Source organism: Chelonia mydas, chromosome 22 (genome assembly GCF_015237465.2).
Source record: "Chelonia mydas isolate rCheMyd1 chromosome 22, rCheMyd1.pri.v2, whole genome shotgun sequence".
Classification (NCBI taxonomy): Eukaryota; Metazoa; Chordata; order Testudines; family Cheloniidae; genus Chelonia; species Chelonia mydas.
In genome coordinates this window covers 3,789,833-3,809,480 of record NC_051262.2, presented here as the reverse complement: position 1 = coordinate 3,809,480, position 19,648 = coordinate 3,789,833, and the positions used below count along the sequence as shown (strand labels likewise).

The window sequence follows — 19,648 nt, the reverse complement described above, 5'->3', positions numbered from 1 at the left end:
TTGCAGGGGTTTCCGAGCCAACTGTACCTTCAAATCTCACAGCAGGAATGTATTTTACCAGAGGAAAAATACATGAGTTATCTTTGTAAAGGGAAAACAAAGCTGTTTAACTCTTTGATTGCAGGCATTTTCCAAACAGCTGTTAGGAGAACGTGTGATGTTTTTATTGCACAATTGCAACTCAAAAGATAGAAGTGCGGTGCACTGTAATTGGGTGATACCGGACCAATGATATTGCTCAGACACTAGAAAGATAAGTTTGGGGGGAGTAAATGGATTTCTTCTTTCAAAACTATCTCCAGGATTGCAACAAGTTAAACTGGCAAGCAGTGAAGAAGTGTTCATTAACAGAGAGCTCATTTAAAAACAAACAATCTCAGGGAATGCGGTTCTCAGAGAGGAGAACATAGAGGGAGCAAAAATGCATGGTAGGACTCCTGGGTTCCATTCCTGGCTCTCCCTCCTGGGACTCTGGCCAAGACACTTTTAAAAATAACTTGCCCTTCACTAGCATCTTTCATGGGAGGCTCTCAAGGAGACGTCACAAACGCTAACGAATGACACCTCAGCCCCAGAGGGCAAGTGTATCCTGTAAGATAAGAGACTACAGAACAATCCACTCCACCGCAGCACGACAGATATGACACTGCAGAGAACCGGCGCATGAGGCCCGGGCAGAGCACAACTCAAAGGCAAGAGCACTAGTGTAAAAGCCAGACACAAGAAACAAAAGCAGAGAGAATACCACTCGGAGCTTGGCTTGTTTAGCCTAGCACAACGAAGGCTCAGAGGGATCCGGTGGTTTTGTGTAATACATCAGAAGAGTCAATTTCAGAGAAGGTGAGGAGCTATTTAAGCTGAAGGATAATGCGGACTCAAGAACAGATGGGGCAAACTGACCATGTGTAAATTTAGGCTGGAAACTGGAAGCCGGGAAGCAGCCTCTGGAACAGTCTCCCAAGAGGAACAGTGGAGGCAACAAACCTCACTGGTTTTAAGGTGGAGCGGGATATATTTATGAAGGAGATGATACAACAGGGTTGCCTGTGATAGCAGGGGACTGGACTTGATAACCCAGGGAGTCCCTTCCAGTCCTGTGCATAGTCTAGGTTTCCCCACCCCCATCTCCTATGGGGAGAGACTGGGCAAAACAATGCATCCCTCACAGCCTTTAGGTGTGCACTTGTACCTACCCAGGAAAGCTGTGACTAAGGGCCCGACCCTGTAAACACTACCAGGCATAGTGCTTAGTCCCTGTGGGTGGAACTCCAGAGTAAGTGATACATTCTGTAGCAGAGCGTTCACAGCTCAGGTCCTCAGTAGGTCACAGAGCAGGAAGATAAGACTTTCCCCAGGGGAATCCAGCCTTCAGAGACACAGACACGTAACCTGGATGAGCAGGGTGTGCGCACATCTCCGAGGGCAGAATTGGGCCCAAGGGGTGAAAGTAATCATACCAAGAGGGAGAGAGTTGGAGGAGAACCCAGACAGCTGCAGACATCGGCCCTCCTGGGACGCCCTAACCCAGCCAGGCGATGAGAGGTCACGTGAGGGAGTCAATCATTTTAAAAAGAAAAAGGCTAATGTGAAAACTGGCACCTTTGTCGTGGCTGGGGACTGGGCTGGGGACGTCCGGGGCTCACAACACGTTACAGTTTGGGCTGAAGGAGCGAGTTGCCTAATCTAGGAGCTGTAATAGATTTATAGCCTCTATGGATCAGACTCAGAGAGGGACACACTGAGCGGTGGATTACATGAACTTAACTCCTCTCCTTTGGGCTTCCCACTGCATCCTCTCCTTGTGCCCACTGCTCAGCTCTTCACGGCAGGGGCTATTTTGATTCCATGCTGAGGGTGGCACCAGAGATGCTGATGCTGCTCAGAAAAAAAAAAATTAGTTATTCCACTAAAAACAGACTGTGGAATCTCTCTGCAAATGAGGCTTTTATGTCAGAACCAGCACCTCTGAGCCACACGCCGGGGCAGCCAGCTTGCTGCAGCGGGGGAGTGGCAGAGAGAAGAGGAATGAGAAGTAAGCCCAGGTCACACCAGAATCAGTTCCCTGTCTTCTTTGTCGGCAGCTAGAGAGTCCTGCCTACAGTAAATGCTGGGAGAGCCAGAAAACACTCAAGGAACTGACAGCACAGAACCCAACCACCTAAGAGGAGATGCCAATGCGCAGTCAGATCACACCGACTCTGCTTTCCACTCCGAGTACCTTTATTAGCTTTATTCACTAATAATCTTCAACCAGACTGAAAGTTCAACAGCCTCTCACGGAGCCACTTAAGCCGCTTCCTTCCCTACAGGCATTTGTTTCAGTGTGAGGTAGGGAGTCATTTCAAAGGTGGAGACACAACTTTCCTGGATTTAGTCCCATGAGCATGGCCATTCTGAAGGCCGTTTTCCACAGTATGAATCAGAGACCCATTTAGTTTTCCCGTCCCCTGTAGAAAGACAAAGCCCTAAACACGTGGGAAACCTGTCCCACACATGGGGGTGTGTACTGCCCCTGCCTGGATAGAATGAATCAGACTCCCTGAAACTTAGGGGTCTTTCCCTCTGTTGCCTGGAGGTTTGAAGAGAAGTTATTGTATCCCAGCATTACTGATGTTTAAGGGAAATTCCCAGCCCCATGATCACAGAACCATAGGACTGGAAGGGACCTCAAGAGTTCATCTAGTCCTGTCCTCTGCACTCAAGGCAGGACTAAGTATTATCTAGACCATCCCTGACAGGTGTTTGTCGAACCTGCTCTTAAAAATCTCCAATGATGGAGATTCCGCCACCTCCCTAGGCAATTTATTCCAGTGCTTAACCACCCTGACAGTTAGGAAGTTTTTCCTAATGTCCAACCTAAACCTCCCCCGCTGCAATTGAAGCCCATTGCTTCTTGTCCTATCCTCCAAGGTTAAGGAGGACAATTCTTCTCCCTCCTCAGCGCTTTCCACATGAGCAGGTGCCAGGGCTCTTTCACAGCAGTACAGCAGGAGAAAAGAGAAGCGCTCATCTCGCACGGCTTCAGAGAACGTGGCTGCACACCTCCAGTGGGGCTCAGCCTGATGAGAAGGGTGGAAAGTGCATGTTCAAGGCTTAGTTTTTTGCCGTCTTCCTCCAGTACCTTGGCAACCTCACTTGGGGCTGGAGACAAACTGAATGGCTCCAACTCCTCCTGCACTGTCGCTGTAAAATGGCCTCTCACTCACCGGCTGTTTGAAGGGCTGAAGTACCCTTGTCATTTCTCGCTTCCTTGCTCCAACAGTAGACTGCAAGTGGTAATTGGGTGTACGGTCCAGAATTTAGGTTAATGCATTTCAGGCACTCCTGATGCACCCAACCTTTACATTGACATTTCTACTCTTCAGTGGTTCACGTACCGGGTCCTGAGAGGACACCACATTTCTAGATCTCACCTGGCTCTTTATTAAGAGAACAAGTTACAGAGATTATGCAACTGCAGCTAGCATTCTAGCCAAGTGCACAGAGATGGACTTCTCGGTACCTCTTCCAACCCCTTCCCTTCGGCAACCTGTGCACCTCCTTCCAAGTTCCACACAGGCTGCTACGGTTAGTAGCACTGCCCCTTTGGCCTGAGAGCTTAGGCAATATTCAGAGCCTTGCAAGATTGGTTCTTTTAAGAGGAGAAATGGATGATGTGAGTCAGGTACATTATTTAGCTCTACCCTATTTATAAGAAATGTCCACAAACTCCTGTTTCCAGTGGAACCAAGCAGCAGGAAGTTCCCTTGCTCAGAAATCCCCATGCCTGCCTTTGCATCGAGTTCTGTGCCCAAGGAGCTCTGCAAGTCTCAGGCCATGCTCACAACTGCTTCTCTGTCTGCTGGCTTTCTGCCTCACACACATACCTTGCCAAACAATTCCCTATCCCCTGCATTTGCAATCAGGGAACTGCTCAGCCCACACAACTATAGCTTCTGATCAGGCCTTGTCACGAGGCCTTGGGTGGTCATTTCCAGGTATCACTACCTAAAGGGATTTAATTGCTCCTGAAAGCAGGATTCTTAGCATACCCATGGGCACTAACCAGATCTGCAATTGTCTATAGATCAAAGACCCGCTTGATGGCAGCCATCTACACCTGACAGCATAACAGTAGTTCCTTTCACACCTGCCCTCTACTTCATGCCCTCTTGATGCTTGCCCCTTCTCTCTGCCATCCAGGTTAACTTTTTGGCAGGGGAGAAGATCAGGCACCACTGTATTGCCCTCCATACCAACATGTATATTTTGTAGCTTCCTCACTAGATGCCACTTTTAAGCACCCAGTCATGAATGCAAGTCTTTCATTCCCCCAAATGAAAAAAAATCAGTGGTCAGGGAGCAATCTTAGCCACACATAGCACAATCCTGTTTTTCTCAGGCATTTACAGGGAAAAGATCCTGGGACTTGGATAAATGGGGAAGAATTCACAGGACTCCTGGGAAATAAGACCAACCTTCAGTTACACAGAGGACAGATAAGCGGGATTATGTCACAGTTTTGTTTTCACTTTAGGAAATAAGAGATTGCAAAACAATGCCAGTACAATAAGATTGCTCAGCAGGTTCCCAGTGAGAGGTAGATCTTTGACAGTCTAAAGAAACCCAAACTGGGGCACTTGGAGCAAAGTCTTATCAGGGACACGTACCAAGCTTTGTCTTTCAGTGATGGAAATGAGACCAGAGCAACAGGGAGGAATCTGAATTCCCGAGGCACACGGTAATTGACAAATATAGTAAGCACCCCGGACCCGCCAGCAGGGAGAGCACCAAGGCTGGGCTGGTGGCCAAAGGCACGAGGACCGTTCTATGCAATCAAAGCAGAAAGCAGCAGTGAGGTACGTGAGCAAGCCACCACCGGCAGAAGAGCAACACACAAGGATGGGCTAGACACTGAAGTGCGTGGGATTCTCCAGAAAAAGGAGAAAAAGCACTGAATCAGAGGGACAAGTTCTCTGACTTGTGCTTCACTGGCACAAAGCCAGTCCAGGTTGGCAGTGTCCCCAGCTAATGGCTGACCAGCAGACTACCTGAAATGAGTCTGGCAGGTCTCAGTCAGGTCCCTGGCAGACAGGCCTCTACCACGGGTGGCGGGTATAATAGGACAGGGGAGGCTAAGCCCCCCTAAACCAAGCCCTGACCCCATTCATGCTGCGCCCTCTCCCCCAAGCTGGGGTTGGCGAGCAACCCTGTGCTGGGGCCCGTGAGTGGACCAGAGCTGTTTGGCCAGGGCTACTCCAGCAGTATGGAGGGCTCGGGGCTCTGGCAAGCGTCGGGGGAGCTCTGGTGAGTGGGGCTTGGGTGGAAGGGGTGGGGCTGCGTGGCCAGCCTCCCCGAAGTGGGGGGCACTCATACACTGCCAATGGCCATCTACCATATATCGCTCAAGCCACCAATCACAAGTGACACCCCCTGCGGGCAGGCTAAGCGGAGGCAGAGGATTGAACGGGCCATAGACACTGCACTAGGCTCTTGCTCCTCAGGGTGGCACTTCTGAGACAGGACTGAGGCCTGCTGAGGTTTGTCTACACTGCTGCTGGGAATGACAGCAGCCCGGGAACACAGACTCAAGCTAGCACACCAAACATAGCTGGGTGGACGCTGGCGGAGACTCAGGACAGCCAGCCAAGCTCAGACCCAGGGAGTCGGGTGAGCCGGAGCCGCCACCCGAGCTGCAGCGTTTACACTGCTGTTTTTAGTGCACTTGCTCGAGTGTGTCTACCCAGGCCAGGAGACTCGTTCCCAGCTGTAGTGCAGACGTACACGACTGCCTGGAGGACGCCAAGGTTGCACTTCCAAGAAAGTCAGTGGTAGGGCTAGAGATGGAATCCAGCAGCTCCTAGCTCCAGGTCTCCTGCTCAGATCCCTCCTCTCTCTGATCAAAGTTCAAACACCTAGCGCGTGCCAGCAACGCTGCACCAAGCAGAAACCGCCTCCCACAGAACACAGAGAAAAAGGAAAAACAAAACACTACAAGAGGAGTTAAAACCAGCGCTAGATCGAGATAGAGACAAAGCAGTGCATCACTACAGTCGGGACGAAGAGGAACATTCAAGACAAGCACATGCCTCTGATCAACCTAGGGTGACCAGTCCCGATATTTGGGGCTTTTTTTTATAGGTGCCTATTACTCCCCACCCCCGTCCCGATTTTTCACACTTGCTATCTAGTCACCCTAGATCAACCCCTATTAAAAAATTAAACAAGAAACTGAACCAAAAGAGACCCTTTTCCCCCAGCATATCAAGGGGCAGCTTTACTCGAACACTACTGCTAAAGTCTGTTTGGAATACATCCTGAGCCAGGGTCGAGATCCATTTTACAACATTTTAACGGACAGTTTCAGTGCGTTACTCCCAATTTATACTGGCATCCCAAGAGGAGAATCAGTGCCTCTGTTTCTAAAAGTTCAGCTATCAGCCATTTAGCAAAAAACGGCAGCTTTTAAGTTTCTGATCAGCTGCTTACCTGTTCTTCAAACAAATGCAGAAAGAGAAAGTTGCTTCGATGTGGTTACATAATCCACTCCACTGTGTATGCAGAAAAATTTAGTCAAAAATTTAGTCTGTAACAGGAGCTCAAAGCCTTTGACCGTCATGCACAGGGACCATGGAGATAGCACACAAGATGGGGAGAGTGCTGAGTTATTACAGAAAATTCTTTCCCTGGTGTCTGGCTCGTGGATCTTGCTCACATGCTCAGGGTCTAACCAATTGCCATAATTGAGGTCAGGAAGGAGTTTTCCCCCATCTCAGACTGGCAGAGACCCTGGATTTTCCTCTGCAGCATGGGGCACAGGTCACTAGCAGGTTTAAACTTGTGTAAATGGTGAATTCTCTGTAGCCTGAAGTCTTTAAACCATGAGTTGAGGACTTCACTCACTCAGCCAGAGGTTAGGGGTCTATTTCAGGAGTGGGTGAGTGAGGTTCTGTGGCCAGCAACGTGCAGGGGGTCAGACTAGATGACATAGATGCTGGAACTAGGGGTGCTGCCGCACCCCCGGGCTTGAAGTGATTTCCATCATATACAGGGTTTGCAGTTTGGGTTTACAGCACCCCTCACTATACAAATTGTTCCAGCACCCTTGCTGGATGATCACGATGATCCCTTGTGACCTTAAAGTCTAGGACTTAAATCAGAAGAGTTGCTTGCAGTTTACGCTGTGAATGGCAGAGCAGTCGACAGAGTCTGTAATTTGCCTTTTTTTTTTTTTTAAATCAAGTGGCTTTTCAAAAGTGCTGTAGCACTGCAGAGCTCTCACCACCACTACCCATCAGAGAAGAAACTAATTTCTAGAAATTAATCATCTCCTCTTAATTATTAGAGCTAGATAGGGAATGACTTCCCCATCTCAGGAGAGTCTGAGATTTCCAAACATATTCTCTGTCTCAAATCAGGATAATCTAAAAAATATTCATGAACCAATAACAACAGAAGTATTCGATCGGGTCAGTCAAGACATTTTAATTTTAATAATTGTACAATATTTTGTTTTGACGTTGACCTTTTTATATTTAACCTTTTTTTCGTAAGAGGTAACTAAAATATAAAAATAAACAAGTATCAGTAGGAACCAAAAAAAAAAAAAACCCCAAATCACTTTTCATGTTGAAAACGTAGAAACAGGTTGCGCCACTAATTTCAAAACTTCTTCAAAAGTTTCATAAAACCAACCCTATCACGCAAACAGCTTCAAGAATCCCAGCAGCTCTGTTAATGCCTTGCTGAGATTCAGAAGAAGTGGCAAATGCTGGTCACTATATTCTCGAGAACGTTAGCACCTCAACACTACAGCTGTATCTACATGCAACACAGAAGCCACTTACCCTGCCAAGGGAGAGGAAATCTGGCCCAGGCACCTGCTGGCTACTGGGCACCATTTCTGTAACCATCACTATCATAGGCAGCTGGCCGGGTTCGAACCCAGGGCTTTCCACACAGAGCTGACCCCACTGAGCTCAGGACAAGTCCATTTTAGCGTCAGGCAGAAACAAGTGGTCAGAATAGTCACAGAAGGGGCGCATGCAAAGACACTAAACAGCGGGTTGCATACAAACTAGCAAGCAATGCTACCCCACCAGTGGGGGCACGAGTGAAGACAAGGCCTTGATCTTTTTTAATCACCGCATCGTCTCACCCTGCTCATGGGCAGCCAGGCAAATTGTGCAGATTTTGCACAGTTCCAAGGCAGAGCCAGGTGCACCTCCCCAGCTTAGGCTTGAGTTTTCTTTGACAATTTGAGTTAATTCCAGCCCAAAACTTGGAGGAAAAGTTTCAGGGAGGTGCAAAAGTGGCATGAATTGAAGGCCAAGGAACATTAGCCCAGCTCCGTCCCTGACCACATGCCGCATCTATAGTAGCCATCACCAGGAAACCTCCCCCTGGTGGCAGCAACAGCGGGAATGTTACAGCAGCTGGGACAAGGGCATTTTTACCACCATAGTGGCTAACCAGGTGGGGAAACTGAGGAACAGAGGGATTAAGGCCAGGGTTTGCCAAAATTCGCCACCTGAACCTAGTCTCCTAAATCTGTATTTAGCTCTAAATAAAAGTGACCTGCTTTTCCAAGATGCTGAACACCCAGCAGCACTCATTAAACACTTATAATTAGAATTAAGTTATTTGTACCGAGGAAACCCAGAAACTAAGACCCCACTGTGCTAGGCATTCTACCTCCCATTCCGGATACTATTCACGTGAGTGAGCTGGCACAGCAGGTCCATGGCAGAGCTCAGAAGAGACCCCAGCACTGAAGACTTCTCCATGCTTTGCTCTAACCCCGTGGTTCTTAATGTATTTACCACAGAGGGCCACATATGTGGGCCGCATCCAGTACTACCTGTATGGCCCTGAAGATGTCAGAGGGCCCACAGCTCTGTGCTGATTAGGCCACCAGCAGCCTGCGGGTTGAGAACCACTGCTCTAACCACTGGCATATGCGGCAATTGATTGAATCTGCATCCATGTACCTCAGGACAGAATGGTAAGATCTGTAGGTAAAAGTCATGGCACTTACTCATTTTTCTATTGACTTAGAAGCAAATGTCTCTTGGCTGGGAGCAGCTCCCATCTAGGAGTGGAAGATCGGTTCAGAGGGACCACAGCACTAGTCCATACCCATCTGAGAGCAAGTGATCTGCCTGAGGTGGAGTGTAACTGCACACTGCCTGTGATAAGAGGCTTGTTACTTGAGTTACTTAGCAGGAGGAAGGGAAGGGGGGGCATTGGTTGGTTCTGTGAAGCATGACGTCGTCAGCGACAACGATCAGGAAAATACCCGGCCAAAGCTGCAAAGCCACAAACGGAAAGAGGCTGGCACAGGGCTCATTGCATCAGAAACTAAAGTTCTAGTAAAAAGAAAAGGAGGACTTGTGGCACCTTAGAGACTAACCAATTTATTTGAGCATGAGCTTTCGTGAGCTACAGCTCACTTCATCGGATGCATACTGTGGAAATCGCAGAAGACATTTTATACACAGACACCATGAAACAATGCCTCCTCCCACCCCACTCTCCTGCTGGTAATAGCTTATCTAAAGTGATCATCAAGTTGGGCCATTTCCAGCACAAATCCAGGTTTTCTCACCCTCCGCCCTCCCACAAACAAACTCACTCTCTTGCTGGTAATAGCCCATCCAAAGTGACCACTGTCTTCACAATGCATAAAGTTCTAGTCTGCATGAGATCACACGACCACAGTTCCTGCTGCTGAATCAAGATGATTTAGTTGGGGATTGGTCCTGCTTTGAGCAGGGGGTTTGACTAGATGACCTCCTGATATTCAGTGATTCTATGACCAGCTTAATTGACAACCAGACACTCTGGCCCAGGCCCACAAAGAATCAGCAGCAAAGTTAGCAGGGATGCTGCTAATGTTTCGCAACCAACCCAGAAGCTCCGGCTGTTGCAGAAGGTGGCCGCCTACTTGCTCAGTGGTGTGTGTGGGAGGGAGAGGGGGTGCATTAGGCCACTGTGCCCCAGGCTGCTCAATACTACAAGGGGACATTCCACCACCCCAGCCCAGACTGCTCCTAGACCTGATTGCCAGGGAGCAGGGCTCTCAGCTCTGGAACTCACACCCCTCAGCCAGCTCCACTGTTCCAGCACAGCCAGAGTTTGCGTCCCTTCACCAGGCCTGTTTGCTCCAGCTCTCGCAGCAGGTGGAGGGCCTTGCGAGCTTGGCGAAGGCCCTGGTCACCTGGAGGGGAGGGTGTCTGGAGGCCATGCTCTTTCCAGTCACCGTTGTCAGTTTGGGGGTCTCCTTTAATGCAGCTAAATGCACCAATAGGGTTCTGAACGTAGGGAGAGTTTAAGCATACCTGCACTGCAAGGTGTAGGCAGAGACTACAGATCCTGTGACCCTACCAGCCCAAACCACCACATGCACAGCTGGGCTTTCTGGGACACATCTGACATCCCAAGTGTGACGTTCCCCTGGTGTTATCTGGACCGGTCACGCCAATCCTCGACTCTGGGAGCCAGCCTTACCCTGCTCTGCGGTGAGAACTCCCACTCCTGGGCTGTTCACACACAGCCTCTAGCATGTAAGATGCTCCCAGTACGAGTGAGGACTTTTGGCCAGCGGCTGCTTGGATTGTGCAACCGAATGACACTAGCCAACATCTCCAGTCCCGGACACAACTCTAGGAACCTCCGTCTTGCAGTGTCCAGTTATGCCCACTGGATGCAGCAAGCTTATACGAATTCATCAATTTAACAGAGAAATTGATATGTACCAGGCTTGTTATCCCAAGGGGAGTCTCTAACATGCTTCAAAACAAATGCACTGTTTCAGGTAGAATAAACAAACAAATTTATTAACTATAAAAGATAGATTTTAAGTGATTAGAAGTCAAAGATTAACAAGTCGGATTTGGTCAAATGAAATAAAAGCAAAATGCATTCTAAGCTGATCTTAACACTTTCAGTGCCCTTACAAATTTAGATGCTTCTCACCACAGGCTGGCTGGTTGCCCTTCAGCCAGGCTCTCCCCTTTGATCAGCGCTTCAGTAGCTGGGTGGTGGTGTCTGGAGATGGAGGTGGAAGAGAGAGGAAGAGCATGGCAAATGTCTCTCCCTTTTATCATGTTCTTTCTTCCCTCTTGGTTTTGCTCCCCATTCAGGGTCAGGTGAGCATTACCTCATTGTAGCCCCAAACTGACCGAGGGAAGGGGGGTGACTCACTGGAGAGTCCAACAGATCCTTTGTTGCTGCCTAGGCCAGTGTCCTTTGTTCCTGTGAGGCTGGGCTGGGTTTGTCCCACACATGCCCTGATGAGGTGCGAACTGCCCCTCTGTTCCTGGAGAGTTTTGCCTGGTCTTGTTTTAAGCCACGAGGACACATTTTCAGCCTCATAACTATATACATGATATTACAACCTATAACATTACTATAACAACAATGCTCAGTCATCATGAGCCTTCCGAAGACACCCAACATGACAAACTTTGCATTGGATACCACAGAATCATATTATAAGGATGAACATGGGGGTGAAGGTTGTTCCCCTGAGATACAGTGTCACACCAAGCCCTTAGAAGCCCCCTGCCTCCAGTTAGCTCTATAGTCACCCAATCTGTCTGCTCCATTTTCTTTTGGCTCCCTCCACGTCTCCTTCCAATGCCCCTCACCAGGTCTCCCATTGTGCACGCCCTCCGCAGATCTCCTCATTAGAGCACCCAGAAAAGGGCTGCAAGGCCCAGCTGAGCAGCTTGGCCCCACAGAGCATTCCACCATCCAGGCACACCCAGCTAGAGCAGCAGGATTGTCCCCTACACCAGTGGTTCTCAACCAGGGGTACATGTATCCCTGAGGCTATGCAGAGGTCTTCCGGGCATACGTCTACTCATTGAGATATTTGCCTAGTTTTACAACAGGCTACATAAAAGCACTAGCAAAGTCAGTACAAACTAAAATTTCATACAGGCAATGATGTGTTTGTATTGCTTTATGTACTATACACTGAAAGATAAGTACAATATTTATATTAAATTGATTTATTTTGCAGTTATATGGTAAAAATGAGAAAATAAGTATTTTTTCAGTAATAGTGTGCTGGGACACTTTTGTATTTTGATGTCTAATTTTGTAAGCTACTAGTTTTTAAGTGAGGTAAAACTCAGGGGTACGCAAGACAAATCAGTCTCCTGGAAGGAGTTCTGTCATCTGGAAAGGTTGAGAGCCACTGATCTACACATCACAGACTAAATAAAGCCTTGGGCAGTGAATGACTAACATCTAGCAACCCAGATTCCACGACTTACCCCTGGGACACCAGTCCCACAGTGTGACTGACCTTGGCATGAGGAAATGGTTCCTCTCCTTCACCCCAGCCAGAATTTCCCTTTGTTCAGTCTCATCCTATTCCTCTAAGCTCTTCCTTTCCAAAGCACCCTGTGCGATCCCTCTCCTTCCCTCTTTAATCAGCGTGCATGGCGCTTTGCAGAACTTTACGAGCTGGCTAACATACTACGGGCACAGCAGAGACAAGCCAAGGCCCTGGAAACCTGCATTGTTGAGATCTGGCATGTAGCTTGCAGTTTGTTTTCTTGTATGCAAGACAGCAGGAGAGAGAACAAGAGGCAGGCGGGGCTTGGAGCAGGGAGACGCTAGTAGGCTGGTCCAGACAGAAAGCAGTAGGCAAGGAGAAGTGGGGACATGAAGAGGTGGATAAGGGAGGCATAGGGGGTTATGAGGAGGGTCAGAGTAGGAAATCAGGACCGTTATAGGAAGGGACAGCAGCAGGATGCAAGGCATGAAGGCAACAGCAGCCTGTCACATGGGGCAGCATGAGCTAGTGGTTAGAGCACAGGGTCAGGAGACCTGGGCTCCAGACATGGTTCTATTGCTGGGTGACCTTTGGAAGCCACTTTGCTTTCAGTATGCCCAAGATCACCCCCACCTGCGTGAGGTGCTTTGGGAACATCAGATGAGAGGCACTAGATGTGGCCCGTATTCTGAGCATGCAGACTCTGCTCCCCATCCACCACCGAGGTGATGCACGCTTGACTCTCTCCTTTGTCAGGAGCCCCTCTCCCTTGGCAGGACTTTCCTGGCGTGAGAGTTACCCAGATCTTTATGCACTGTTCCCCACGCAATGGTTTTGGGGACAGCCCTTCCTGCCACGCTGCAAGTTCCCATCTCGTTTGCACCCACAACCACCTCAAGATCACTTCTCCTCCTCACCACCTCCAAAGCATCTTCCTCCCTGCACATCACGTTCCTTCTCACCCCCGCATCCACCCCACATATTAGCTTGGAGTTCTCACTGTTTTCATCCCAAACCAACTCACTAAGCAGCTCTACCCCGCAGTACCCATTAGCGAGCTTTTCCCTGCTGCTTCGTCCAAACGATCACAGAATCCTAGAATCTCAGAGGTGGAAGGGACCTCAGGAGATCATCTAGTCCCACCCCCTGCTCAAAGCAGGACCAATCCCCAACTAAATCAGCTATTGGCCCTACATCAGTCAGACTCCTCAGGCAAGTGATTTCCTCTGGTCCCTGATGGGCACTTCACATGTAACTACCTGGGTATTCTTTGCTTCCAGCCCATCAGCAGGCGTTGGAGCCATTTCACAGGGGCACTTGCGGTAGTGCATTCAGCAGGTCCATGACTATATAATTCAGGCCAGGACTTCGGGAGAGCCCGAGTGGTGATGCTAGGTAGTACAGCCAGCCTGGGAGCTAGAGAGGATGACAAGATCTGTCTGCATCCAGCAGCCTCAATAAAACACCCCCTTTATATTCATTACAGCCAGATTCTATCGCTTCTCTATTGCCAGGGACACTGCATTGCCCAACCCAATTTTAAGTGTGTTTGTTGAGAGGAAAATGCCTCACGGAACATAGCAGGCAACAGCTAATTGCCTGGGCTCCAACAGGCCATGTGTGTTTTCAGTTGCTCCTTTGAGGAAAAACCTGTAGAGCAGCAGAAAGATACTCCCCCATCAGCAATACCAGCAGGTCAAGCTATTCTCAGCAAGGCCGCACCAGCTCCTAAGGAAGAGCAGGCTGGAGTGTGCAGCCTGCATGAGGAAGCCTTCCCTGGCGGCCATGGGGAGGATGCATATGCCTTTGGTGAGAGGCCGGGACTGCCCGATATTTACGATCGATCAGTCCCATGTGGGGGCTGTCTACCTCACAGGGCAAAGCCACCAGTTTAAATTAAAAACAAACACAAAACCTTGCCCCTGACCAGCACCGCCCCAGCGATGGGACAGTAACCTCAAAAGGAGGCAGCCCGCTTCCCTTTCCTTCTCATTTCTCTTTATCTCCACCCATAAACCACTTCCCTTATCAACTCAGTCCCAGGAGCTGCACACATGACTGAGCAGATTCAGCAGGAGAGGGGGACTCAGGACACCTGGGTTCCATTCCCAGCTGGTACTGGTTTGCTCTTTGGCCTTGAGCAAGCCACTTATCACTGCACCAGATGCCCCATAGGGGAAGGGATCCTTATGCCCTTGTGTCAAGCAAAAAGGTGCCACAGAAGCACAGTGGCTTATTAGGCAAGGAAACCTCTCAGGAGCCATAGTCAGAGGAGGTCCTGAGAAGGTTTGGGGCCTTGTAAAGAAAGCTAGTTTGATTTACAAATCAATCATGCTTAGCGTTTGCTACTATGTTATCAGTACGTTCCAAACACATGCGCATCAGCGCTCCCAAAATATGGAGCCACGGAGGGAGGCAACACAGATTAGCTCATGTCGCCAACAAGTCAGCAGGTTGCTGTGCTGGACTGTTACTGGTGGTGTAGGAGGATTCTAATGCACATACACAGGGTTAATATTTGCATAGTTATACACACAGCTGCGTGCCTGCATTGAATCTAGTCCATTCAAACACTTCACAAACCTCCTCCCAGATGCTCTGATCCCTTAATTTGCCATGCCCTCTTCCTGACAAATCCATCCCATGCAAGACCCCAACGGACAACTTTCTTTCTTCCCCACCCACCTCCCAAGATTTCTGAATTTCCAGTGGCTCTTAACAGTTCCTCCTGCAGTAGAGCATCTAGAGCTCATTCATACGTGCGCATTACAGTGACCTGAACCCTCAGCAGAGACACCCTTTCACAAAGCAACAAGTAAACAGGAAGAAACTGAAAACCAAAAACCAAATTGTATTTGCATCAGCGCCTAGAGCACAAATCTGAGGGGTTATTTGCGGACACACAGATCTGCAATGCCCCTGTCCAAATACCCAAGTCCGACTATTAGCCATATACTTAAAGGTGTGACACATTTAGAAAGACAAGGTGGGGCAGGCGACATATTTTACTGGACCAATTTCTGTTGGTGAGAGAGACAAGCTTTCAAGCTGCACAGAGCTCTTCTTCAGGTCACGTTCAGAGGCCTCCAAAATAATCTCTGTCCTGGTTTTAGGGCTCCTTTTCCCGAATAAGCACTGATCTACAAAATCAATGCAAAACCCGCTTAAATAATAATACTGATCTATTGCTAATATTCGAATCCAGCAAGATCACGTTTTTTGAGTGCCAGAGCCTAATGAAAACCAAACTCATGTGTGTGTCTGTCCATCCCATTCCTGTGATTTCCTTTTAGCAGTAAGTTCCACTAACTCAGCATGCACCTAGTTGTTCTCACATGCCTTCTACTAGCTTCCCCATTAACATTAGTTTCAGAACCACTAGAAGCTGTTTCCTACACCAAGCAGCCAGTGATGCAATGCACAGATTACACACAAGTCAATACATCACCCTTCCTGAGTCTCATCTTTTCCAAGCCTGAAGTTTGGTGGTGGCTGTTTATTTTACCCCCCACCCCCTTAAGAAGTCTAGATAACCAGATACCCCAAACGAGCCTATCAAAAAGACCTGCAGTATTTCTCACTAGATCCTTCTAGTCTTAAAATCGGAAAAGCAGAGACAGAGGTCCAAGTTCAAACACATCCAGAACATTTCAGGCACAAGAGGCTGCTCCCTGCAGTGCTTTAAAGGTGGATTCTGGATCAGCGGTGGACAAGAGCCCAGTTTATGGGCGCCTTTTGTTGCAGCCTTTAAATCCGCTTTCATTTTATTTTTAGCTCAGGAGTAAACAAAAACAAAGGCAAAACAGAAACCAGACCCGCACGCCCCTCCTGGGTTTGTCCCAGGCAGCATGTCAATTACACACCCACCCACCCCAGTGCTGCAGCCAGAGGAATGCAATTGACCAATTTCCCCCTGTAAAACGACTAACGCTTGGGGTGGGTTCGGGTACAGGGACTTATACACATCCCCCCCCCAGGTCTGCTCAGCTGAGCTGCTTAAACTCACCTTCAAGCAGCCATCCGGGTGCCTAGGGGGAGGAGGGGGCTGCGATCCGCTATTTGCTGGCCAAAGGCGTCTGCAAAGGGAAGAAAGGATTGTAATCCGAATTGTGCGGGGGGCTGCAGGGCTCCCCGGAGGAAGGGCTGCGGAACGGAGCTGCTTTGCCAAGGAGGGAGGGAGGGAGGGAGGGATGCGAAATAATGGCACGATATAAAGTTAACATGAGCGGGGAAGCGAGGAGTGTGGGCTGGGGCAAACGGCGGAGGTCGGTCCGCCCCTGCTGACCACGCTTGCGCATACAGCAGCTGGCAGCCTAGGCCAGCTGTGTGTGGGAGAGTTGGGGTGGGGGGAGCAGGAGGGAGATGCCAGGAGGGGGTGGGGGAAGGGGGTTGATCCCGGGGAGGTTGGAGCACAGAGGGGTTCCCTCCCCCCCACCCCCGTGCCGCTGTGCTGGGTGCATGAATGAACAATAGGCGCGGAGGGAAAGGGCTGCTCCCAAGATAAGAATAGCCCCATTCATAGCTGTCTCCCTTTCCCAAGGTCTCAGTTTACCTCTCTCCCAAGGGAGCCGGGGGCTACTGATCTTGTTTCCCTGCTTTGGGGTTGGAAAAAAGATAAATCTTTAAAATGCATCCGATCTGAAGAGGGGTGTGGGGCTAACAGAAATCCCCTGCACTAAGGCCCGTCTCTTTGTTTCCGTACATCTTTCTCCCCACTCCCCCCTTACCCCCAAGATACAGGCCCCTCCGGAGGAGACAGCCCTGGTTGCATGCAACCTCCCAGTGCAGCACAGCCTGGGGGCAATTCACCAGGGAAAAGCATCTCCTCCCCCACCCCGCAGGTGCGCTCCTGCCCCCTCTGGCAACACTGCTGCTGTTCTGGAAGACCCCCAGCGTCCATGGGGTTCTGGCAGTGGCCCGACATGCAACAGTATCGGCCCTACGCTGGGCAGCTTGCAGCCTAAAATTAGACAGAGCTAAGCAGCAGGAGAGGAAGTTGTGTGGGCTGCTCTTGTATCACAAAACACACACACACACCCGCCCCAAGGAGCCTAAAATTCAAGGGCAGCTCTGATGGTCTCCTCCTGGCTCCAGGATCTCAGGCACTTCACCGCCTCACGAGCCCCACAATGAGAGTCTTCATCCCCATTGTATGGATGGAGAAACTGAGGCACAGAAAAGCACAAGGTCTTGGCCAAAGCCACAAAGTGACTGCAAAGCTGCTGGGGGGTAGTATTTGCTAAAGGGGTTCCCCCATGTCTGCACTTGAGGAGCTCTCATGCGGCTCACCTAAAGAGGGGAGTTCTCCTGGAGATCTCAGTGAGGAATGATGGTCCATCGGTGGGAGCCCTGGGTACAGTTCTCTGCTCCACCACAGCTTTCCCTGCATGAGCTTGAGCAATCTCTCAGCAAGTCTCTTTGGCTCAGATTCACAAAAGTATTTAAGTTCCTAACTTCAGGGAAACCAATGGGAGTTAGACGCTTGAGGATCTGTGCCTGTTCCCCATCCGTACAATGAGAATAATAGCACAAGGGTATGGTGAGGTGCTTAGATACTATGCTCACAGGGGCCAGATAGGTACCTTAGAGAGATCGGGGAGCAGCTCCTTTCCGAGAGATTTCTCATTGTCCAAGGAACTAGTTCCAGGCAGGGGTCCTTGCATGGAGCCCAGCCAGCTAGGCAGTGACTCAGAGAACTGGCTGAGTTCTAAGGCAGCCCTCATGGGAAGCTGGCAGAGAAAGCATTCTTCATCAGGGATTTATCCTGCAGTGACATTCTCCGTGACCCGTTCGCCATTGACGAATGAAACCGTGGGTATAATAACTGGTACCATGACACCAACCAACCAACCTGGTCTGGCTTCCAGTCCTGTCCAACATCCCCCCCTTCTGACAAGTCCTCGTGCAGAGTCTGCTCCTTATGGTTAAATATGTGCCCAACACACCAACCTACCATTTTAGCCCAAGGCGTGCCCGTTTGGACAATTCCTTTAATGAAACTCGACGTCATCTCCAGGTGCCATAGGAGCCAATGCCTATCGTATGACAGATCCAACAGTCCAGCCCCCTGGTTTTAACCTTCTGCCCCATCTGTGGGCCAAGCTTAATCAATTGAAATGTAGAGTGATCAGATGTGCTGCAAATGACTATAAGTGGGACTTTCACGACTCTCCCTTTTGCTGCTGTGGCCAGTCAGAAGATGCAGGCCACCTACTCGCAGGCTGCACTCATTGGGCTGGAGTGCCTGGTTCCCCCCATGGGCTTGCACAGTGCTCTTCCCTCAGCAACTCGATGGCCAAGACATGCTTGACTTGAACGTTTATGTAGATGCAATTTAAAAAAACAAACAAACCCCAAATCCATTAGATGCAACAATGATTCTCTGACAAACCCGGCAGCAGAAATGGACGTGGTTCTGGCTACAGGTGTCACTCGTCAAAAACATGTCTGTGAATAAACATTTCAAATAGCCTTAGGTTTTGGAATAATCTATTATATTAGACTCCATTCTCTCCCACTTCCTCCCCGCTCCCAGAAAAGGAGTAATTTTAAAATGCAGCTTATCATGGGCTTATTGGGCTTGAGCGCTGGATAACAAAGTAGCAAAAAACAATTCCCTCCACTGCAGGAATTAATGGTGCTATTCTGGGGCTCTGTTATACAGGAGGTCCGACTAAATTCGTGGTTCTCAACTTTTTCCAAACTGTGACCCCCTGCTGAAACAGAAAATGGCCTCTATCCCCCCAAACCATAAAGTGAGGAATGGTGCTCACAACCACCCTCAGCCTGCTGGTGACCCCCAGCTTGAGATCCCTGGGGGCTAGACAGTCATAGTGGTCCCTTTGGCCTTAAAATTCTATGGATCAATAACCTAATTAGCAGATTTACCTGTTGTCTCTCAGAAAATGGATTATATATTCAAAAGAGAAAAGATGGGAGTTTGGGGAGGATGCACTATATTGCCAATATTAACACCTCCCCTCCCCCCCAAGATTTAGACATTGCTGTAAAGGCGAACATCAGTGCAGCTTTCCCTGCAGGACAACTTTGGTGCCTCTGTGATATTTATTTACTTACTTGGATTTTTACAAAGTATCGTTTTTTCTTTTGAAAAAGTGGCCATCCCATGTTCTGCAGGCCCTTGGCAATCTTTGAACATCTACATTAAATAATTTGTCATTCTAGCACTTTGCCATCTGAAGTTTCTCATCATCTGGATCTTTCTGCCGAAATCAGCGGTGACACAGCTAACAATGTTGATGCTGAAACCTAATGATGACAACATAAAACAGTGCCAGTGCGAGCCCGTTGAGGGCCCTAAGCAGGAATATTTTGGGAGGCGTCATACACAACACATACTAATAAGTAATGGGGCCCCCT

General features: G+C 49.2%; 1 protein-coding gene across 11 annotated transcripts in view; it reads right to left on the bottom strand.

The window, feature by feature from the left end:
• Positions 1-16,500, bottom strand: part of ST3GAL4 (ST3 beta-galactoside alpha-2,3-sialyltransferase 4) — a 178,082-nt gene extending 161,582 nt beyond the window's left edge. For 5 of the 11 annotated variants that reach the window (XM_043534244.1, XM_043534246.1, XM_043534242.1 and 2 more), the window contains exon 1: positions 16,275-16,500. Coding sequence is in view for 2 of the 11 variants with exons in the window: in XM_043534236.1 (XP_043390171.1) it covers positions 12,296-12,303 (8 nt within the window). In the remaining 9 variants the exon portion in view is untranslated. Of the gene's footprint in view, positions 1-9,016; positions 9,167-12,295; positions 12,538-16,274 lie in introns of those variants that run through there. The other 6 variants (XM_043534243.1, XM_037882244.2, XM_043534240.1 and 3 more) reach the window with 2 other exon arrangements.
• Between the last annotated feature and the right edge of the window lie 3,148 nt (positions 16,501-19,648).